This window comes from Camellia sinensis, chromosome 3, assembly GCF_055761805.1.
Source record: "Camellia sinensis isolate YWXY chromosome 3, ASM5576180v1, whole genome shotgun sequence".
In the NCBI taxonomy this organism is placed as follows: Eukaryota; Viridiplantae; Streptophyta; class Magnoliopsida; order Ericales; family Theaceae; genus Camellia; species Camellia sinensis.
The window spans coordinates 220892154-220917605 of record NC_138963.1 but is presented as its reverse complement, the minus strand read 5'-3'; the positions used below and the strand labels follow the sequence as shown (position 1 = coordinate 220917605).

Here is a 25452-nt window from a genome sequence, read left to right as displayed (position 1 = left end):
TATGTGTTGAAACTTTTCAAGGAATTCATATTTGTTGGATTTCAAAGAATTTTTTTTATGATTGTTCTTAATGCATTAAAGTGTTATTATGAGGGTAAGACTTGGGGTTGAGAGAAGTTAATAAATGCTAAGGTTTTTTTTTTTTTTGTTTAAATCAAAAAATCAAGAAATTTAGATTGGAAGATTGGAACTCCCACAAAGGTTAGGGTTAAAAACTCCTTTTACTTAATTTATAGTATAGATTTAAGAACCAATCACACAAAATATAAAATATAAATAAAATAATTTGAATAAAAATTTTTTCTATTGCAAATTTTACTATTTAAGACTATACGACTAAAATTCTTTTATATACGATTAATTATATATGTCTAGACTTATATTTATTACAAAAAACAGAGACGAAAGTGAGACGAAACTTCTACCAGCCACCCGCATGACCGACTCCCGTGAGTGAGATGTTATTTTTCGGCCTGATGCTCTCTAAGGTCGCAATCAACCCCAAACATATTTATTGTCCTCAACAATATCATATGATAGTATTAGTATTAGTAATTAATAAAAGATAATATATACTCTGTTTTTATAAGGTTAGAGAAAATACAATAAATTTTATAAATTTAGTATCTAAGAAAATATTAGACACTTTTAATATTTTAATTCATATAATACTTGATTTTATATTTATCAATAATTTGTTAATCATATAAATAGAAAAATAGTATCGTCATCACTTTTTTAGTAAAATGTACATTTTACCTTTATATCTTGAAGTCATTTTTTACATTAGTTTAGGTTTCGTTAGCCTCACCAAGAGGAAAATCAGTATAATTATACCAAAACAATATGACTTGCTATATTTTCATCAATTTCTTTTATAGTTGAGTGTAATATACCCTTAATAAAAAAAAATTAAGGTTATTATAATAGAATTATATGTTTAATTAATGAAAGATAAGTGCTCACTAAATCACATTTATAATTTTTTACTTGCCAATGACACTATTTTTATAAGATGGTGTCACACTTACCATTAACAAATATTTACTAATTTTTGGATTTTTTTTAAAAAAAATCCAATAATTTTGAGTAATTTGTAACTTATCATATTTTAATTTTATATATTATTTGACGTGATATACTTATAATAGTTAATTAAATTTATTTAAAACTCATTCATTTTATTAATGATTGTCCGAATAAGGCAGTGATCAAGGTCGTTGAAGCTTGGTCCAGGCCTAGGCCCAACATTGAGTCTAGCTGACTTTTGGGATAAAACCTTCTAGGACAATGGGCTGGGTTAAAATGGATTCCTGGATTGATTAATTACACTCTTCCCAATTTAATCGCGTCGTAAACCTAAACAACATTAATTGTGGCTTCTATGTGCCCTTAATTTGAATTATTTTGTTCACAAAAATAATATAAAAAAAAAAACATTATTAACTATCAAAAAAACGAGTAATGCTAAAAGTCCAAAAAATTCTATTTAAAATTTTTATCAAATATCTCATATAAATGTGAGACCCATACAATATGTGTCTCATATGAATCCCACACTCATGTAAGATATTTAATAAAATTTTTGATACAATTTTTAGGACCTCTACTATTTTTGCAAAAGAATCTCAACAATTGAGTATAGGATTGTCCAAATTAATATATATATGTATATATATATATATATATATGTATATATTAACATAACCAAACCAATATATCCAATTTTAACAAAAGTCAAAACATACATCAGGCCTGTTTTGGCGGAACTTTTTTTAAGTTAAAACTTGATAATTAAAAAGTAAAAACTTAAAACATCTCTACCCTACCTTTCAAATAATTAACTTTTTTCAGCTTATTTAAGTTATTTCTACCTAATAAATTATAAGCAGAAACTGCACCAAACAGTCTAACATAGATTTCCAAATCAGAATAAGCTATAAATACTCCAAAAGTTGTAACAAACAGTCTCATCACCTGACTGGTACAATTTTAACTACTTCATTTTACATCAACGTAAGTGGCAAGGCCAATTGGTAAAGTTGGTCAAGTATCAACAGTCATGCCTTAATCAACTGGCCTCACGCACTTGGTGTGCACCTCATACCCACATTGAATACATTGATAAGCCCATCCAGACCCTTGCTCATCACAATCACAACAAATAAAAGGCCCGCCTCCGCTCCCCTCCGACACCAACGTTAGCTCGTGGCGGTGCCCGATATGTTTCTCCGATCTCGGGAGGTCCTTAGCCTCCTCATCCATTTTCTTCTCTAGCAACTCCACTTTAGCCTCAGTAAAAGGGTAAGCATTTTCTTTATACAAGTTTATAAGGTTCCTCCCGTGTTTGGTAACGGTTTTACCATCTGGGCCCAAGATTACCAAACTAGGGATACCTTGTATATCGAAATACTTGGTCAAGTTCTTAGTAATTGGGTCTCCAAAAGGCAGTGCAAGCCATGGCATGGTATTGAAATGCAAGTCGAATTGTGATTGGTCTCTGTCACTTGAGACGAATACTATTTCAAAGTCCTCGCCGTCTATATCTTTTATCAATGATTGCTTGATGTTGTGATAGATGGAGATGAGCTTAGGAGTGAAGTCGAGTCCAGGAAGACACCATTGGGCTGAGAAATAGAGTCCAACTGTTTTACCAGTTAAGGAGCCAACTGGCACCTGCACATGAAGAAGCCCACATCCATACCATACATGTGTATACATACATATGAATATAAGCTTCTCTGCTGGATTGGGGTGCATTTGGCATTAATGTTAAATTTGACTAATTAAAACTAGAATATAGAACATTTTTATAAAAAAAAAAAATTGTATGTACTAAATTTAACACCTATAATCTTTTTGTTATCGGAAATGAGATTACTGTAATTATGAATTTATTTAATTTAATTAAATACTAAACCCTTAATAGAGCAGAATGACAACAACAACAAAAAAAATAATGTTCAAGTGACTAAGTTGACTAGATTGAAATACAAGCTTGGTTTGATTTTGTTTGAAAAGAAGTGAGTACATTTAGAGACGGAATCAAGATTTCATTACCAGAATGGTCAAAAGAAAAATAATTTTTTTTTACTACATACACAAAAACACACATGTATATATATATATATTATATATACATAAAAAAAATTTAAATACCATAAAAGTTTTTTTTTTAATAAAAAAATCTAATAAGATGAATAAGTTTTTTTTTTTTAAATGTAAAACAGAAAAAAAATTCAAGATGAAAAAAGAATAACATATATATTTTTTTATACAGGATGGTCATTTTATATATAAAATGATACACTAATATTTATAAAAACAAAAAGGTCATAACCCCATACTCTTCTCCTAATTTCGTGACTGACTACATCAACCTTTAGCTTGACACAAATAAATAAGTGTGAAAGGAATATGATTATGTATGCTATTACCTTTATTTTGAAGAAAGTGGGGTGTGTTTTTTCTAGTGGAAAAGACCAATGTCTCAATTGACATTCAAGTCAATAAATTTAATAGTTACGTTAGGCAAGGACTGACCTGTTTAGGCATGGGATGATGACCCAAGAGGAAGTCCCTATCATGGTTTGTTAGTAAATTGATTAATGTCTGGCTTTCATGTCTCTCCCTTTCCTCCTCCTCCAACTCTTCCAATCTCTCTTTACTGAACGGAAACGCTTGCACCCCATATCGATAAATCATCTCAACTCCATTGTGTAATATACCATCATCATCTTTTCGACCGTTAGGTTGTAAAATGATCAAGCAAGGGATACCTTCGATGTCAAACCTTCTATTTAATGCTTTCTTTGATTCTAAATCTGAAAATGGAATCGCGAGCCATGGCATGCCTGCACGATAGTTGTTGAAGGCTTCCAAGTCTTCATCAGATGATACAAACACAACCTCAAATTTGGATTCACATATTTTAAGTTGCTCGTAAGCGTTGACTAAAACTTGGGTGAAGTTTTGACATGGTAGGTACCAATTGGCTGAGAAGTAAAGACCAATTACTTTGCCTTCAAGGTCAGAAACTTTAACCTGGGAGATTAAGAAAACCAATTAAGTACATTTTTTTAAATAAATAAAAAAAAATTCTTCTCTTATTGGGAGACCAAATTTGTTGCCATCGAAGATAGCCAAAGTTTATAAAATTCAGATCCTATGTGGGATAGTCGAGAGAGACCTGTAGATATAGAGGTGTAAAATCAGCCTATCGGTCCACGGCTCACTTCAAATCTGCCCGCAGTTTGTCTAGGCCTGAGCCTAAGGCTAACTCGAGGCCTCGGGCTAGGGCCCTTTGTTTTCAAGACCGACCTGGACTGTGAGCCCGGCGCAAAGCCTGGTCCATCAGCTTAGTTCAAGGCTCGCTTGAGGCCCAATGTCTTTTCGGGCTATTTTGATGAAAAAAATTAAAAAAAAGTCTGGCCCGGCTGCCCATGACCCTAGTATCCCTAGGCTTGAGTTTAGATTTTTGATGTGTGGCCCGACCCAGTCCAAAATTTGGCTGGAGCTTGCAGGGCTCGGTTGTGGGTGCCTCGAGCTTAGACTCGGGGTGGATTATATTGTATTACCATCCCTGGATATGATCATAAAAATTAAATTGATGAAAGTACAATTTTACTTTTAAAAATAATATCCCAACTCAAAGCATCTATATATGGTATGAGTGTGAAGTTAAAACTGATAAAATTTGAGGGAAATATGTTTTGAAGTTGATTCTAAAAGACCAAATATGAGCATTCAAAACTTTGAAAGCGATGTTATACCACATCCAGAATTATATAGCTGTGAATGGGGTCACATTTTAGTACCTTTAGCATTAAGATTAGGCTTAAGGAATGATTATTATGTGACAGCTGTCCCTTTGGTTTGATTTGGTTGTCTTGTCCATAGACAATATTAGGGTTTGAAAAAAAAAAAGCACATTGTTACACAAACTTACAAATTTTAGTAAATTTTTCACATTTATTGATGTGTTATATAATAAAAAAAATTTAAAATTTTAAAATAGAAATAATGTGATAGGTGCACATGAGAATTTTTTTTTAAAAATGTAAAAATTTATTGATTTGTATAATATTATCCGCAAAAGAATAGACAAAGTGTATAAATCATGACTATATATTTCAAGAAAAAAAGAAAATTAAAAAGTAACTATATTTGAACAAAAAACAAAACAAAAAACTCATGACAAATAATGTGGTGTTTGATACAGCAATGTTACATTTTTCAAATTTAACTTTCTTAAACTATCTCTAATGATGTGATATTAAAATTAGACTCTACGTAATAAAATATTTGATAAATCAAAATTTAATATTTGTCAGACATATCATTAGACGTGATTTTTAGAGGTGATAAATTAAGTGCCTCAAGCATTTTTCCGTATTTGATAACCTAATTTAACATTTAAAACTAAATGTATAAAGTAAAAATCAATTAAACTTATTTGATAATTACAAAAAGTATCACGTAAAAATTTAAGTAACTCTCAAAATGTAGGCTAAAAATCTAAAAGAAAAATAAAATAATAGAAAATTTATTTAATTCTAACTATATTTATAAATACTTATGCATCATAACGATTAACATACACCGTCATAACCTTACAACTACCACCGCTATTACCGCCATCACCCTTCTAGACTATTGTTTTCATTATAATTGTCATTGTTACCATAAGTATTACTAACATTTCATTACAACTACCATACTCGTCACTATCATTATCACCATCACAACAACTATTGCAACCTTTCACCTCCACAATCATTGCCACCATTGTCATAACTACCACCATCATTCTACTACTACGATAACTACCATCATTACACCACCGTTACCACTCTCTTTTTATTTCCACTGCATTAACTCGCTACTATCACCACAAACCACTTCTCTATCTCTGCCACCACCATCAATTCATTATCACAATATAAAATTAAAAAATAATAAATTTTAAATTTAATATTATACATATTAAACAATTTATTTTAATTCAGCATTTAAATTGTTATCAAATAACTTTTCGACTTAAAAAATTTAACATTCAATTTTTATTACTTAATTTTAAATTTTCAGTTTTTATTTTTATCAAACACCAAGAATGAGAATATGAATGAAGAAAAAGGAAGTAATTATACAAAAGAAAATGCGAAACCATATTTCATTTTCTATAAAACATAAGAGAATGAAAAATACACATAAAAATGATGGATGTTTTTCTAAGTTTTTATTTCCAAAAAATACAAGAAAATAAAATATATATAAAAAAAATGAAAAATAGAATCAAGTAAACCCTTCCCGTTTGTTTGGGGTTATAGGGAGGGGATTGGGATTGATAATAAGGTTGGACTACTATATGGGGTGTTTGTTTTGAGAGATGGGGAGGGGACTCCTAATCCCTTGGTATTAGTAAAGGCCTTGGAAGGGGGATTGGGAAGGAGGAGGTAGAGATGGTATTAGAAAAATAGTGAGGGGATTAGAAATTTTTTTATTTTTTTTATTTTTTATATATTGGGAATTTTTTTAAAATATTAATGTTTAATTTTTTATATTTTTTATTTGTTTTATTATTTTATATAAAAATGATTTAACAATTCCTACACTAACAACTATCATCAAAACAAATACAATTTTACTTAATGCCTTCACTATCAATCCTCTCACTATTAATCCCCTCACTATAAATCTCTTCTATTCTACCTCTGAAAACAAACGGAGCCTTGAGATTTTATGCATAGTGCAAATATCTACTCTTATGATAATCAGTGACTTGCATACTAAGAGCAAAGTACATTCCAATCTTTTGTCATTGAGAATCTAAGAAACAAAAATGTTGGATGAGAAATCAGGACCACACTGTAAATAGAAATGATCCCAAAAATCATGAACAACATCCTAATAATAAGAGTTTTTTGGTTTGCTTTTTAAGGATAATAATAAGAGTTAAAACTCCAAGAAGATAAAAAGATTCCTAACGTGATTATGCATGCCGTTGTTCTCTAGTATTCGTACCCATTATTGAAAAACAAGAACAAAAAAAAAAAAACAACAACAAAAGCAGAAAAAAAACAAAACAAAACAAAACAAAAAGAGGCAAGGTTAAGCATATATAATGTTGTAGACGAGATCAAAATTGGTTCTTTTTCAAATTTGATTTTAATAGGATTCTCGTGATCATCTATTCATTTTAAGAAAAAGGTCCTGGTTGTTCAACTAAAAATCAACTCTCTTTCTTCCTTTAGAATATTCAACTCGACATTTTTAATTCAATTTTTTATTATTATTATTATTATTATTATTATTATTATGATCTGTATAATAATAAGCAATATATATGATTGAAAGACCCAATTTTAGAAAGAAGAAGTCGAAGGAAAAAGAAAAACAGAAGGAACTGTAAAATGAACTGCAAAAAGTAAAATTTAATTATTATTTAATTAGTGAAGAAAAATGAAAGAAACAAAATTAAAAAGTATTTTTTATATATTTTTTTAGTTACTCATAAAAACTAATATTTTTATTTTTTATTTTTTCTGTCATTTTAAATAATTCAAACATAGAATTTTAACTATACGATTTGATTAAGAGAATATATACATGTTCTTAAGTGACTAATAAAGATCAAGTTGTGAATCAGCAATAAGAATGAACAATAATCAAAATCTTCAGCCAAAAATCACATGGAGAGAGAGAGAGAGAGAGAGAGAACCTGAGTTCCAGTAGGAGAGAGAAGAAAATCACGATCTTGGGAAGTCAAGAGAGACAAATAGGAGGAGGTAGAAGAGACAACCTCAACTTCACCACTGTTTAGTACCTCGAATTCATCATCTTCCTTGCTGTTGTTGTTATTCTTTTCCTTCTTCTCCAATAGCTCTTCTTCCTTCACCTCATGCCTCATCTCTCTCCCTCTCTCTCTCTCTCTCTCCCCCCTAAACATATGGAAACAGTTGAAAGGTCCTTCCAAAGCTTATATTCCACAGAACCACATTCTTATTTTTCTTTTTTCACATTATTACAAACTATGAGTGTGACCATACATAATTACATGTCACACGTGGCATTCAACTTCCCAAAAACAAACGAGTATTGGGTTGGTTTTGGATGTAGGTTGATTTTGGTTGTAGATTGATTTTTTAATTTTTTTAATTTGGGAATAAAAGTCTTATTTAGGATAGATTTTTAAATCTTTTAGATTTTTTGAAAGAAAAAATAAAAAAATTATGAGTTGAATGTAATATTTTATCTTATTTAGTTAAAATAATTTATTTTATTCTATTGGACTAAATGGGGATACCACACGGGGCTATTATAAGCTACTGCTGACAAACATGAAGCATCGTGCTGCCTCAATCACGTACCAGCTGATACATATATACCACCTTCACCTCTGGCCCCTATTGGTATAGTATATATTTTTTCTTTCATTAGCAATAATACTATATATATGCACTAATAAAAAATATTTTAAATGGTATATATAATTTTAAAAATATGTTATCTATTTTAAAAAAAAAATCATGAAATTAAATAATTATATTTATTGAATTAATTTAAATGTTTAATAAATAATCTACCTATAGAAATAAAAAATAAATAAAAAGTAAAACATGTCACGAGTTTACAACTAAACTATGATCTAATTTTTTTCATACGGACAGGTAGAAAGTCTCTTCTTTTTGTTTCTTTATTTAGTTCATGGGTGATAAGCAGAGGATTTTATCTTACATTTTTATCTCGTTCAATATATAAAATGAGACAGAAATATAAAATAAATGATAATTTCTACATATAAATTTTATATGCGTAAAACTTTTTATGCCACATTTAGGATAAATTAGGCTAGTAATTTCTATATTTTGATTCTTGTGACATTTTAATTTTTATAATTTCAACTGACTTGATTTTAATTTTAATATTATGATTTTGTCTCAATTTAGTTAAATTAATTACATCTGTTAGTATTTTTTAATGGACGATATATACATAAACAATATGTGTCATACTTTTTTAGACAAAATTATAAGTTGGTTCAATAGGTTTTAATATTTTTAATGAAATTTTTATTTAATTCTATTAACACATGAAGTAACCATCTCACCATAATGTTAATAAAAATCAAAGAATATTTTATTTAAAAAATAAGAGTTATTTTTTATTTTTCTTATATATTTTTTAACAAGAATGATTAATGATTTTTTAGTTGATTTTTTTATTTTTTAGTTGCTTTAGTAATTCTGTTTTGAATCATTTATTAATTTATGAGTAGTGTTACATACCTACAAATTAGACTCCTAAATTTATTAACAGTGATGTAATAAGAAAGATAACATCCACATAATTGTGTATATGATTATTATGAATTAAATTATGAAATTTTTTTTTATGAGTCTTAAATATTTTATTTAATTAATTTATTTATTTTTAGCTTTTTCAATCAAAAATGCTAGTGAGTGGTGAGGTGGAATAGTCAACTCTACAACAATGTGAGGGGTATGGTATGGAGTAGGCTAGGGAGGTATAGTAGGCAGAAGGGACGCGTGTAAAGGAAACAAAAGACAAAAGTGTCACATGCGACACTCTCTCGGAATCCAACCAAACGTTGGGTCCCACCACCTCCATTTCTCATAAGCCACGTTTCCATGATACTTCGATGCCTCACCTACCGACCTTACGTGCCCCTTCCTCTATATTCTATCTAGGGGTCTGCGCGGTACGGGTCGGTGCGATTTGAGAGAAAAATAGAAATCGTATGGCGGGGTGGCGGATTGATAAAAGTGTCACTAGAATTTGTCATTTTCCTTATCAAAAATCGGCGGTTCGGTTGGCAAATAATGGCAGATTTACCTTGGCAGTTCGGGCGGATTGGCGGTTTATAAAAAATATAATTCAAATTACAAAACTTAAATCAAAAAGTAAAAAAAAGACGAGAGACATCGTGATGTTAAGCATCTTGCGAAGCTTTCTTCTGATGCAGCAAGTGTAGTAACAACATGATAATATCAACGATTATGCCATCAGTTCATTACAAGAATCTGCAATGATCAAATACAATACATAAAATTCCCCTCGAGCATTAATGTAATACTATATTCTAAGGTATAGAACAACAAGCAAACTTAAGTAAAAAAGAATTTTTAGAATCCTATAAAACATGATTTAATAGCGGTGCGGGTCGGTGCGGTTTGGAAGAAAAATAGAAACCGGCGGATTGATAAAAATGTCACTAGAATTTGTCATTTTTCTTACCAAAAACCGGCGGTTCGATTGACAAATAATAATGAATTTACCTTGGCGGTGCGGTTCGGTGCGGTTTTGGCGGTTTTGGCGGTATTATGCACACCCCTAATTCTATCGCTGTTAATGATAGACAAATTAAAAAAATTTAAAATAAAATTAGAGTTTGATGTATATTTATGCCTTCGTGTGAGTGAGAATTAGTTTTTTTTTGGGGGGGGGGGGGGGTTGTTCTGATTTTTTAATTTTTTTTGTTATTTTAGTTTGGTTAAAATAAAAATTTTGAATTTTTTTTTTATAATTTTGTGAGAGAAAAAATAAAATCAATATCTATACTATATATTAAGTAAAAGGGGGTATTTAACCCTAAGTCTTGTGAGAGCTCCAATCTCCCAATCTAAATTTTTTGATTTTTTCATTTTAAAAAAAAAAATTTAGCATTTATTAACTTCTCCCAACTCTCAAGTCTTACCCTCATAATAACACTATAATGCATTAAGAACAAGTATAAAAAAAATTCTTTGAAATCCAACACATATGAATTCCTTGAAAAGTCTTAACACATATGATTATTATCCCTCATAATAACACTTTAAAACATTAAGAACAAGCATAAAAAAAATTTCTTGAAAAGTCCAACACATATGATTACTATCAAAATATTAAACTTTAATATAATATAATAATAAAAAAAAAACATTAATTCCTTGAAAAGTCCAACACATATGATTATTATCAAAATATTAAACTTTAATATAATATAAAAAAGGAAAAAAAGAAGACATGTAAAAAAAAAATTTACAAATCACAATTCACATATATAGATAATTGTAAACACAATCTGTACATAGCACGGGTGATATATTAGTATATATAAAGGAAAAAGGGGTTTCTAACCCCCAAGCCATGTGGGAGTTCCAATATCGCAATTTGAATTTTCTAAATTTTTTATTAAAAAAAAACTTTAGCATTTATTGATTTGGTCAAAATTTCCTGATCAGCATTTAAAATCCGCTTATATAAATAATTATAGATACAACCCTTGCATAGTTACTGTAGTATCATTTTCAACTTCTCCCATACACTATGGTTAGTGATAAGATTGTTAAATTATTTTTATAAAAAATCTTAAAAAACATAATTTATATATTAAAAAAAATCTAAAACAAATATAAATATCTATAATTATCTCGTGCATAGTACAGGTGATAGGCTAGTATTATATAAAGAAAAGGGGATTTCTAATTTACAAGTCTTGTGGGAGTTCTAATAGCTCAATCTTAATTTTCTAATTTTTTGGCAAGAGGCTTTTTTTGGATTTTTGAGCTAAAATCCAAAATAAGACAAAATAGGCTAAAATAACCAATAAGACAAAATAACACATCAAACACATAATCATTTCACTTTTTCTCTCACAAACATCACATCCAACTACAAAAAAAATCAACTATCTTCCCAAACAAAAAAAATTTAGCATACTAAAATAGTTAAAAACTAAAATAGCCTACTAAAATGGCAACTTCCCAAACACCCACTGAGTTCTTCCAACCCACGAGTTTTTTTGACTTCTCTTATACCTACTGCTACACCATTTTCAACTTCTCCCATAAACTATGGTTAGTGATGAAATTGTTAAATTATTTTTATAAAAAATCTAAAAAAAAAAAATTGCATATTAAAAAAATATACAAAATAAATATAAATTCTTATTAAATCAATCTATGTATCTATCTATTCTTTACATAAGTAAAATAAGATTTCTAACAACAAGTATTGTGGGGTTCTAATATCTCAAACTAAAATCTATATCTATTATCTATACTATATATTAAGCAAAAGGGGGTTTTTAACCCCAAACCTTGTGGGAGCTCCAATCTCCCTATCTAAATTTTCTGATTTTTTAATTTAAAAAAAAAAAATCTTAGCATTTATTAACATCTCCCAACTCCCAAGTCTTACCCTCATAACAACACTTTAATGCATTAAGAACAAGCATAAAAAAATATCTTTGAAATCCAATACACATGAATTCTTTGAAAAGTCCTAACACATATGATTATTATCCTTCATAATAACACTTTAATGCATTAAGAACAAACATAAAAAAAATTTCTTGAAAAGTCCAACCCATATGATTATTATCAAAATATTAAACTTTAATATAATATAATAAAAAAAAACACATTTAATTCCTTGAAAAGTCCAATACATATGATTACTATCAAAATATTAAACTTTAATATAATATAAAAAATGAAAAAATAAGACATTTAAAAAAAATTAAAAATCACAATTCACATATATAGATAATCATAAACACAATAAAATAGAAGGACATTCATGTCTACACGTTTTTTCTATAAGATCTCCTCCATTATAATAAGATAACAATTTATTTCTCTCATCTTATAATCTATATATATATATATATATATATATTATATTATATATTATCTATATCTATACTATCTATACTCTATACTTATTATATATTAAGCAAAATGAGATTTTTAACCCCAATGCCAGTGGGAGCTCTAATCTCCTAATCATAATTTTCTAATTTTTTGATTTAAAAAAAAAAACCTCAGCATTTATTGACTTCTCCAACCCACAATCCCTTTTGACTTCTCTCATAATTATTACAACACCCTTTTCAATTTCTCCCATACACTATGGTTACACAAAAAAAAAGAAAAAAAGATAAGAATTTAGCTATAAATCTCAAAAAGATATAACATCTAAATTTGAATTATGATTTAATAATATAATTATGTATTTTTTTTATGTATATTTATCAAAATTTTAAATCACTTAATGGGAAAAATTAATCAATTTTCCAAAATTATTGATTTTTAATTTACAAAATAAATTAAAAAAAACTATTGACCAATTTATTTATTTAATAACAAAAATATTTCATAATCTCTCCCTCCTAATCTCTCTCACAAATTTTCAAAAAAAATATAAAATCTTGCATTCTTTTTCTCTTCCCCAAAAAATTAGATAATATTTTTTATTAAAGTTGTAGATATCTACCTATATTTTATATATTATATTATAACATAACAAAAAAAACTAAAAAAATAATTTTTTTTTAAAAGTTTATCTAAATAAACTTTAAATCAATAAAACTCACATGTCTATCACATGTCTAACTCACATCATAACTTACCTAAATAATAATAATTAATTTTTTGATTTTAAAAAAAAAACCTCAGCATTTATTGATTTCTCCCAACCCAATCTCAGCATTTATTGACTTCTCCCAACCCCCAATCCCTTTTGACTTTTCTCATAATTATTGCAACACCCTTTTCAATTTCTCCCATACACTATGGTTACACACAAAAAAAAAAAGATAAGAATTTAGCTATAAATCTCAAAAAGATATAACATCTAAATTTGAATTATGATTTAATAATATAATTATGTATTTTTTTTTGTATATCTATCAAAATTTTAAATCACTTAATGAGAAAAATTAATCAATTTTTCAAAATTATTGATTTTTAATTTACAAAATAGATTAAAAAAACTACTGTCTGATTTATTTATTTAATAATAAAAATATTTCATAATCTCTCCCTCCTATTCTCTCTCACAAATTTTCAAAAAAAATATTAAAACTTGCATTCTTTTTCTCTTCCCCAAAAAATCAGATAATATTTTTTATTAAAGTTGTAGATATCAACCTATATTTTATATATTATATTATAACATAACAAAAAAAACTAAAAAATTATTTTTTTAAAAGTTTATCTAAATAAACTTTAAATCAATAAAACTCACATGTTTATCACACATCTAACTCACGTCATAACTTACCTAGATAATAATAACTAAAAACAAATAGAAACCACAGATAAATTAAATTTTTTTAAAAAAAGATACCCACAACTCCATCTTAAATAAATTGAAAAAAAAAATACCCGAATAAAAACCACACAAAAATAAAAATAAAAATAAAAAGATATATCTATCTATCTATCTATATATCTATACTATATATTAAGAAAAAAAGGGTTTTTAACCCTAAGCCTTGTGAGAGTTCCAATCTCCCAATCTAAATTTCTTAATTTTTTGATTTTAAAAAAAAATCTTAGCATTTATTAACTTCTCCCAACTCTCAAGTCATACCCTCATAATAACACCTTAATGCATTAAGAACAAGCATAAAAAAAAAATTCTTTGAAATCCAACACATATGAATTCTTTGAAAACTCCCAACACATATAATTATTATCCCTCATAATAACAATTTAATGAATTAAGAACAAGTATAAAAAAAAAATTCTTAAAAAGTCCAACACATATGATTATTATCAAAATATTTAACTTTAATATGATATAATAATAATAAAAAAAAGACATTTAATTCCTCGAATAGTCCAACACATACGATTATTATCAAAATATTAAATTTTAATATAATAAAAAAAAGGAAAAAAGAAGACATTTAAAAAAAAATTTAAAAATCACAACCTATCTATCTATCTATAAATCTATTTATCTATCTATCTATACTATATATTAAGTAAAAGGGAGTTTTTAACCCCCCAAGGCTTGTGGGAGTTTCAATATGTCAATCCTAATTTTCTAATTTTTTTTGTTTTTTTTAAAAAAAAATTAACCTTAGCATATTTATTAACTTCTCTCAACCCACAACACTTTTTGACTTCTCTCATAATTACTGCAGTACCTTTTCCAAAACAAATAATTTGTATATTAAAAAAAACTAAAAACAAATATAAATATCTATATCTATATCTATCTATTTATTTATATCTATCTCTAACCCACAAGTTTTGTGGGAGTTCCAATATCTGAACCTTAATTTCTAAATTTTTTTGATTTTTTTTTTTAAAAAAATTAGCACTTATTAAATTTTTCCAAATCTTTTTAACTTCTCCAATACACACACTCTTTTTAACTTTTCACATCCCCAGTTCTAAACAGTGAGTTTCTTTTTTGTTTTCTCCTTCTTGATTTCTCACTTCTACACTTTCAACTTCAGTGACCACGTATGTAAACAGTAAGTCTTCTTTTTGTTTTCTCCTTCTTCACTTTTCCTTTTGTTTACTGTTTTAATATTGTAGTTAGATAGTACATAAAAATATTTGTGATTTGTCTAGCGAATAAAAAATTATAATTTGATTTTTTAATATGATTGAAGTTAGATTAATATAAACCCTCACAAAGAGAAAAATATTATTATAATTAGTTGAATGATTCTTTTTTTTTTAATGTGATTGTAGTTAGTTTAATAGTTTTTTTTTTCATTTATTTATTTTATTATTGCAAAATTGTGATGTGATTATAGTTTGTTTAATGGCTCTTTTTTTTAATCTTTTAATTTTTTTTTGATTTTTTAATATGATTGAGGTTAGATAAATATAAACCCTCACAAAGAGAAAAATGTGATTATAATTAATCGAATGATTCTTTTTTTTTTTTCATGTGATTGTAGTTAGTTTAATAGTTCTTTTTTTTCATTTATTTATTTTATTATCGAAAAAATGTGATCTGATTGTAGTTTGTTCAATGGCTCTTTTTTTTTTTTTAATATGATTGTTGTAGTTAGTTCAATGGTTTTTTTTTTCATGTTATTTAATCTTTTTATTTACTATTTTAATTTTATTTTTAATATGATTAAAGTTATATAAACATAAACACTCATAAAGAAAAAAATGTGATTGTAGTTAGTTCAATAGTTTTTTTTTTTTTTTTTAATGTGATTGTAGTTATCAATGGTTCTTTTTTTCATTTATTTATTTATTTTTATTATGGAAAAAATATGATGTGATTTAGTTTGTTCAATGGTTCTTTTTTTTAATCTGATTTAATCTTTTATTTACTATTTTAATGATTTTTCTTTACAATTATTTATGAAAAAATATGATTGTAGTTAGATAGCATAAAAATATTTGTGATTTGATTTTTTTTTATATGATTTTTAAAGTACCAATTATTGATAATGATTAGATTGTATTTTGAAAAAAAAAATTGTAATTGATTTTTTTAACCCAATGTGTTTTTTTTAAAAAAAAAATTATTGTGTTTTTTTAACTATCAATTCACTTAATTTGTGATTTGATTTTTAACTCACTGTATTTTTCGAAAAACAAAATAGATTGTACTCATTAGGGTCACATAATGTACCAATTATTGATGATGATTAGATTGTATTTTGCCCAAAAAAAATTGTAATTGATCTTCTTAACTCACTATGTTTTTTGAAAAATAAATTATTGAGTTTTTTAATTATCAATTGACTTAATTTGTGATTGATTTTTTTAATTATTGATGATGATTAGATAGCATTAAAAAAATTGTGATTTTTATGATTGAAATTATCTCCTTTTGTTTATAATTTGATTTTTTAATATGATTAAAATTAGATAAACATAAAGACTCACAAAAAGAAAAATGTGATTGTAATTTGTTCAATAGTTCTAAATAACATTTTTTATTTACTATTTTAATGGTTATTTTTTTCAATTATTTTTTTTTATTATGAGAAAAATGCTATTGTAGTTAGATAGCATTAAAAAAATTGTGATTTATATGATTGAAGTTATCTCCTTTTGTTTATAATTTGATTTTTTAATATGATTGAAGTTAACTCACAAAAAGAAAAATGTGATTGTAGTTTGTTCAACGGCTCTAAATAATATTTTTAATTACCATTTTAATGGAACGTTTTTCAATTATTTTTTTTTATTATGAGAAAAATATGATTGTAGTTAGATAGTATTAAAAAAATTGTGATTTGTATGATTGAAGTTATATCATTTTGTTTATAATTTGATTTTTTTAATATGATTTTTTTAATATGATTGAAGTTAGATAAACATAAACACTCACAAAAAAAAATGTGATTGTAGTTTGTTCAATACTTCTAAATAATCTTTTTATTTACTATTTTAATGGTTCTTTTTTTCAATTATTATTTTTTATTATGAGAAAAATGTGATTGTAGTTAGATAGTATTAAAAAAATGTGATTTGTATGATTGAAGTTATCTCCTTTTGTTTATAATTTGATTTTTTACTATAATTAAAGTTAGATAAACATAAACACTCACAAAAAGAAAAATGTGATTGTAGTTTGTTCAATATTTCTAAATAATCTTTTTATTTACTATTTTAATGGTTCTTTTTTCAATTATTTTTTTTATTATGAGAAAAATATGATTGTAGTTAGATAGCATTAAAAAAATTGTGATTTGTATGATTGAGGTTATCTCTTTTTGTTTATAATTTGATTTTTTTAATATGATTGAAGTTAGATAAATATAAACACTCACAAAAAGAAAAATGTGATTGTAGTTTGTTTAATGGTTCTAAATAATATTTGTATTTACTATTTTAATGGTTCTTTTTTTAAAGTTATTTTTTTTATTATGAGAAAAATATAATTGTAGTTAGATAGCATTAAAAAAAATGTGATTTGTATGATTGAAGTTATCTCATTTTGTTTATAATTTGATTTTTTAATATGATTGAAGTTAGATAAACATAAACACTCACAAAAAGAAAAATGTGATTGTAGTTTGTTCAATGCTTCTAAATAATCTTTTTATTTACTATTTTAATGGTTCTTTTTTCAATTATTTTTTTTATTATGAGAAAAATATGATTGTAGTTAGATAGTATTAAAAAAATTGTGATTTATATGATTAAAGTTATCTCTTTTTGTTTATAATTTGATTTTTTTAATATGATCGAATTAAGATAAACATAAACACTCACAAAAAAAAAATGTGATTGTAGTTTGTTCAATGGTTCTAAATAATCTTTTTATTTATTATTTTAATTGTTCTTTTTTAAAAGTTATTTTTTTTATTTACTATTTTTTTTTATTATCATACCTGTACCAACAATGCCACGTCAACTAGATTGTGCACCGTGCGTGACCTTTGTTTTAAATATAGATTGGTCCGAAGAATGTCTATACCTTTCAGAATGTAAAAAAAAAAATGTAAGCATAACATTTTTACTTTATCACATTTTATAAATACATAATATATGTGTTATTCATTAATTATAATACTAACTATCATGTTGACAAAGCAGGAATGCTAATGGAAGGACCACAACAATTTAGATTTTAGTTATTTTTTATTTTACTTATTTAGTGAATTTCGAACAAATGTAATAAATTCTTATTTTTATTACTTTAATTATGCAATGTCAATATTTTCTTTTAGAATTACATATATTTTATGCTAACAATTTAAAAATATGTTTGACATAACTATGAATGTTTTTTTTTTTTAAATTTAATTCCGTGCATAGCACGGGTGATATGCTAGTACTATATTAAGCAAAAGGGGGTTTTTAACCCCCAAGCCCTGTGGGAGCTTCAATATATCAATCCTAATTTTCTAATTTTTTGTCTTTTTTTAAAAAAAAAAATTAACCTCAGCATTTATTAATTTCTCTCAACCCACAAAACTTTTTAGCTTCTCTCATAATTACTGCAGTACCTTTTCCAAAACAAATAATTTATATATTAAAAAAAATTTAAAACAAATATAAATATCTATCTCTATATCTATATCTATATCTATCTATTTATTTATATCTATATCTAACTCACAAATTTTGTGAAAGTTTCAATATAATATTGGGAGTTGCTTGGTGATTGGTTCAAAGATTATAATTACACTACGGTTGATAAATGGAGAGAGAAAGAGAGGCTATGGATATGTGGCTACGTAGTGTGTATAAGTGATGATAAAAATGGCATTTGCCTTTGGGGGTACCTCCTCACTTAAGCGCCCACGTTCGTTGCTTCTTTTCTCTCTCTCTCTCTTTTAATTTTTTTGATTTTTTTTGAAAAAAAAAAAATTTAACACTTATTAAATTCTTTTAAGTGTTTTTAACTTCTCCAATACATACACTCTTTTTAACTTTTCACATACTTATTGCAAACAGTGAGTCTCCTTTTTGCTTTCTCCTTCTTGACTTCTCACTTCTACACTTTCAACTTCAGTGACCACGTATGCAAATAGTAAATCTTCTTTTCGTTTTCTCCTTCTTGACTTTTCATTTTATTTACTGTTTTAATATTGTAGTTAGATAGCGTATAAAAATATTTGTGATTTGTCTAGCGAATAAAAAATTATAATTTGATTTTTTAATATGATTGAAATTAGATAAATATAAACCCTCACAAAGAGAAAAATGTGATTATAATTAGTTGAATGATTTTTTTTTTAATGTGATTGTAGTTAGTTTAATAGTTTTTTTTTTCTGCTTTCTTCTTGACTTCTCACTTCTACACTTTCAACTTCAGTGACCACGTATGCAAACAGTAAGTCTTCTTTTTGTTTTCTCCTTCTTGACTTTTCATTTTGTTTACTATTTTAATATTGTAATTAGATAGCACATAAAAATATTTGTGATTTGTCTAGCGAATAAAAAATTATAATTTGATTTTTTAATATGATTGAAATTAGATAAATATAAACCATCACAAAGAGAAAAATGTGATTATAATTAGTTGAATGATTTTTTTTTTAATGTGATTGTAGTTAGTTTAATAGTTTTTTTTTTCATTTATTTATTTTATTATGAGAAAAATGTGATGTGATTGTAATTTGTTCAATGGTTCTTTCTTTTAATATGATTGTTGTAATTAGTTCAATGATTTTTTTTTTAAAGTTATTTAATCTTTTTATTTACTATTTTAATTTTATTTTTGATTTTTTAATATGATTGAAGTTAGATAAATATAAACCCTCAAAAAGAGAAAAATGTGATTATAATTAGTTGAATGATTTTTTTTTTTAATGTGATTGTAGTTAGTTTAATAGTTTTTTTTTCATTTATTTATTTTATTATGGAAAAAATGTGATGTGATTGTAATTTGTTCAATGACTATTTTTTTTATTATGATTGTTGTAGTTAGTTCAATGGTTATAAAAATATTTGTGATTTGTCTAGCGAATAAAAAATTATAATTTGATTTTTTAATATAAACCCTCACAAAGAAAAAAATGTGATTATAATTAGTTGAATGATTTTTTTTTTTTAATGTGATTGTAGTTAGTTTAATAGTTCTTTTTTTTTATTTATTTATTTTATTATGGGAAAAATGTGATGTGATTGTAATTTGTTCAATGACACTTTTTTTTAATATAATTGTTGTAGTTAGTTCAATGATTTTTTTTAATGTTATTTAATCTTTTTATTTACTATTTTAATTTTATTTTTGATTCTTTAATATGATTGAAATTAGATAAATATAAACCCTCACAAAGATAAAAATGTGATTATAATTAGTTGAATGATTTTTTTTTTAATGTGATTGTAATTAGTTTAATAGTTCTTTTTTTTCATTTATTTATTTTATTATGGAAAAAATGTGATGTGATTGTAATTTGTTCAATGGTTCTTTTTTTTAATATGATTGTTGTTGTTAGTTCAATATTTTTTTTTTAATGTTATTGAATCTTTTTATTTACTATTTTATTTTTATTTTTAATATGATTGAAATTAGATAAATATAAAGCACTCACAAAGAAAAAAATGTGATTGTAGTTAGTTTAATGGTTTTTTTTTAATGTGATTGTAGTTAGTCAATGGTTCTTTTTTTCATTTATTTATTTTTTTTACTATGAAAAAAATGTGATGTGATTGTAATTTGTTCAATGGTTCTTTATTTTAATGTGATTTAATCTTTGATTTACTGTTTCAATGATTTTCTTTTTACAATTATTTATGAAAAAAATATTATTGTAGTTAGATAGAATAAAAATATTTATGATTTGATTTGATTTGATTTTTTTTATTTGATTTTTAAAGTACCAATTATTGTTAATGATTAGATTGTATTTTGAAAAAAAAATTGTAATTGATTTTTTTAACTTACTGTGTTTTTTGAAAAAAAATTATTGTGTTTTTTTAACTATCAATTCACTTAATTTGTGATTTGATTTTTAACTCACTGTATTTTTTGAAAAACAAAATGGATTGTACTCATTAGGGTTACATAATGTACCAATTATTGATGATGATTAGATTGTATTTTGACGAATAAGAAAATTATAATTATAGATTGGTCTGAAGAATGTCTATACCTTTCAGAAAGTAAAAAAAAAAATGTAAGTATAACATTTTTACTTTATAACATTTTATAAATACATAATATATGTGTTGTTCATTAATTATAATACTAACTATCATGTTGACAATGCATGCTTTCGCGCACAACAATTTAGATTTTAGTTATTTTTTGTTTTACTTATTCAGTGAATTTCGAACAAATGTAATAAATTCTTATTTTTATTACTTTAATTATGCAATGTCAATATTTTCTTTTAAAATTACATATATTTTGTGCTAACAATTTAAAAATATGTTTGACATAACTATGAATATATATATTTTTTAATTTAATCCCGTGCATAGCACGGATGATATGCTAGTACTATATATTAAGCAAAAGGGGTTTTTAACCCCAAGTCTTGTGGGAGCTCCAATCTCCCAATCTAAATTTCCTGATTTTTTGATTTAAAAAAAAAATCTTAGCATTTATTAACTTTTCCCAAATCCAAGTCTTACCCTCATAATAACACTTTAATACATTAAGAACAAGCATAAAAAAAATTCTTTGAAATCCAACACATATGAATTCCTTGAAAAGTTCCAACACATGATTATTATCCCTCATAATAACACTTTAATGCATTAAGAACAAGCATAAATTTTTTTTTTCAAAAGTCCAACACATATGATTATTATCAAAATATTAAACTTTAATATAGTATAATAAAAAAAAAGACATTTAATTCCTTGAAAAATCCAACACATATGATAATTCCTTGAAAAAAGAAGACATTTCAAAAAAAATATTTAAAAATCACAATTCACATATATAGATAATTGTAAACACAATCCGTGCATAGCACGGGTGATATGCTAGTATTATATAAGAAAAAAGGGAGTTTCTAATCCACAAGCCTTATGGGAGCTCTAATATCCCAATCTTAATTTTTTTATTTTTTATTTAAAAAAAAATCTCAGCATTTATTGAGTTCTTCCAACCCACAAGTTTTTCTGACTTCTTTCATACCTACTGTTACACTCTTTTCAACTTCTTCCATACACTATGGTTAGTGATAGGTTTGTTAAATTATTTTTATAAAAAAATCTAAAAAAAAATAATTTGTATATTAAAAAAATACCTAAAACAAGTATAAATTCTTATTAAATCTATCTATCTATCTATTCTTTATATAAGTAAAATGAGGTTTCTAACAACAAGTCTTGTGGGAGTTCCAATATCTCAAACTAAAATTTTTAATTTTTTTTATTTTAAACAATTAAAAAAATCCTTTATAACTCTCATTCAAGTAAAATAAAAATAAAAATTAATAATAATAATAATAATAATAATATCTCTTGATTTATGATTTTCAAATGGAAAGTATATTAAATATATAAAATAAAAAATAGAAAGTATACTGTACGAGTACGAAATAATGTTCTCGTATAATCCTGTTGATCAAGTTTGCATTCCTCCAAACGTCGTTGCTTTACTCCCTGAAAACACAAACGTGAGCTAGCCGGTGGGTATGTGCCAGATACCTCTCTGATGCCTAAGTTAGCAAAATAGACAAATAGACAAAAGCTCTGTGTATTCGAAAATCAAAGTTGTGATACCTATAAATAGATCCTGTCATGAGCTTTTGTAGGTTTTGCCTGGCACAATCCTAGTAGGACTCTTTATTTCTCAATGTAGAGTCCTCCTAGGAATCATACTTCTGAAGGATGATGTTTATCCTTCAACACCCTCTTCACTGCTCTAACCAAGTGAAATGGTTTTACTACGGTTGTATGATTACACAACCAAGCTAACACCGCTATATTTAAGCGGCAGTTTCAACCGTAACTGTTCAACCTAGCTCGGTCCCACCTTGCTCTTACAATTCAGCTCATCGCGTCCACCTACGACACATTAGCTCAGTCACCGTTCAACTATACCTCGAACCGGAGTATATGAACCGAGCTATTTGCAACCATCTCTTAGACCGGAGTAATTGTCATCACACTTAGACCGAGCTAACAAAGCTAGGTCCAATCTGTGAAGCCCTTTTTACTACGGCCCACGAATCGATTTATTGTAACGACTGGGCCTAGCTCGACCCTAAGTGCACATAAAAACCCTCTCTCAATTGCCCCTTAATCCCATCTGCATCGCATGATTTGGGATTATTCTTCTCCAACCGAGCTAGATACTTTTAAGCCAACCAAGCTTGTTCTCCACTGAGCTACCTATGAGGCCGGTCCATAAACGTCTTTTCAAGTGCTCTGTACGCCTGAATCGGCTTTTTTTCCCTTGGACACGTGGCAGGACCCCATTGGCCAAGTATAGCTGTCACAGCCGTCTTCGTACTCCACAAATTTTGAACAGTCCTGCCCAAATTCACGCTTTATAGAAAAAACCTCCTTTTTGAATAAAAAATACCACTGTTCATCTTCGTTTCATGCCTTCTGAGTCTCCATCCTAGCACTTAAAAAGCTCTGTGCTTTCGTTGGCAGCCCTACAGTCCTGACTTTTGTCCCCTCATTTCGAAGCTGTAAGTGACTCAAATTCTTTCTCTTTCTTTATTTTTACTTTTATGAATATGTATAGTATAGAAATGCATACACACGTTTTTCGAAATATACTACTATAGTTGTCACATAGATGGGTAAGAACTACTCAAGCCCCAAAACCCACATAAAAATACCCCAATTATACTCTTAACTGGGTTTACAACCAATCTGAAATGTTATGCTTTCGATCGAAAATAACACCTTGACTGAATAGGAACCAATTTGTGATAGGTGCAAACTCGACCGGACTAGGAAACCTTACCCAATAACCGAGCTAAAAACTTGTGTCCTGACCGAGCTAGGGCCCTTAATGCTCAATGACGGGGCTAAAAACTCACACTATAACCGAGCTAAAGGTTGCAACCCACTTAGCCGATCTAGAGTTTTTATCATTTGCTTATCCTTCTTTTTTAACCCGGTCCAGTTGTCTGGGCATAACACTTTTCATCTTCACTTTGCAGACTTTGACTAGGTTTGGCCAGGCACACCTTTGTACGCTCAACCGAGATACTCAACGTCATCTCAACACCGAGCTAAGGTTCCGAGCTAATTTATACATAATTTAAGTGAAATGGGTAAATACCGATTTTTAGTAAATTCCCTTGAGGCCATCGCCGAATTCCGCAAGGACTACAACATTCCTGATGATGTCCACCTTTCTTTAGCCGAGCTAGACACGACACCTTGGGGAAAATCGGGCTTCGTCCCCTTCACCGTGATATCCATAGTTGAAGCTGGACTTCGATTTCCTGTTCAGCCACTCCTTTGTGAATTCCTTAGGTAACCTAGACTATGCCCAACCCAGCTTAGCACCAATTCTTACAGAATAATAAATGACATCACCGAGCTAAATCCCTGGCTTGGCCTCAACCTCGGTTTAGCTGAGCTTTTTCACCAATACTCACTTGGCCAGAATGAAGACGGTTGGGTATACTATTTAAGAATAAGGAGACGCCACGAGAAAATAATTAAAAACACACCGGACAAAGACGTGAATGACGACGACTTTTTCTGGGTTTTTGGAAATTTTGAAGACCAGGAAGCCCAGATACCAGGCTACGGTATTAACTGGAATAAAGGCACAGCCGGTATGAACACCTCGGCTCAATTTGTCCGTTTTTTGCCCTTGCTATTTTTTAAGTTCTTCACCGCGCTTACCGTTGGCATTTTTTCTTATGTAGACTTGAACCAGCTTAAGTCACAATATCAGTACCCCAACTTGGACGCTCTCCGCGCTGCGCTTCGATACCGCGATCGAGGTTGGGCTGAGTTACTAAACTTTGAGCCGACCTACAGATACAGTGGAAGGAGGAAGACCAGGGTAACTGACTTTCTCTTTGAGCCATCCCCTGAACCAGATCTCGCACTTCCTCAAATTAGGCTAATCCCACTAACAGAAGAACAAGAAATGGCCAAGAAAAGAGCCGTCAAAGCACTCATCACCGAAACAACAGCTCTAGCTGCTGGGGACCAAGCCGAGATCCCACAAGCTGGACAAACACATGAGGCTGTGGTAGCCCTTCCAACAGCCTGGGCCTCGTCATCTCGGCCGTGGTAGCACCTCCACGACCGAGCCACGTCTTGTTGATGAAAATGACAT

General features: G+C 27.5%; 1 protein-coding gene across 1 annotated transcript; it reads right to left on the bottom strand.

Moving 5' to 3' along the window:
• Positions 1-1920: 1920 nt before the first annotated feature.
• LOC114262809 (putative nucleoredoxin 2) lies at positions 1921-8083 on the bottom strand. The gene is made up of 3 exons (XM_028203218.2): positions 7721-8083; positions 3544-4044; positions 1921-2676 (listed from the first exon to the last, which is right to left on the bottom strand). Exons 1-3 carry the CDS (start codon positions 7946-7948, stop codon positions 2068-2070), a joined length of 1338 nt encoding a protein of 445 aa, XP_028059019.2. The 5' UTR covers positions 7949-8083; the 3' UTR covers positions 1921-2067.
• Positions 8084-25452: the final 17369 nt, after the last annotated feature.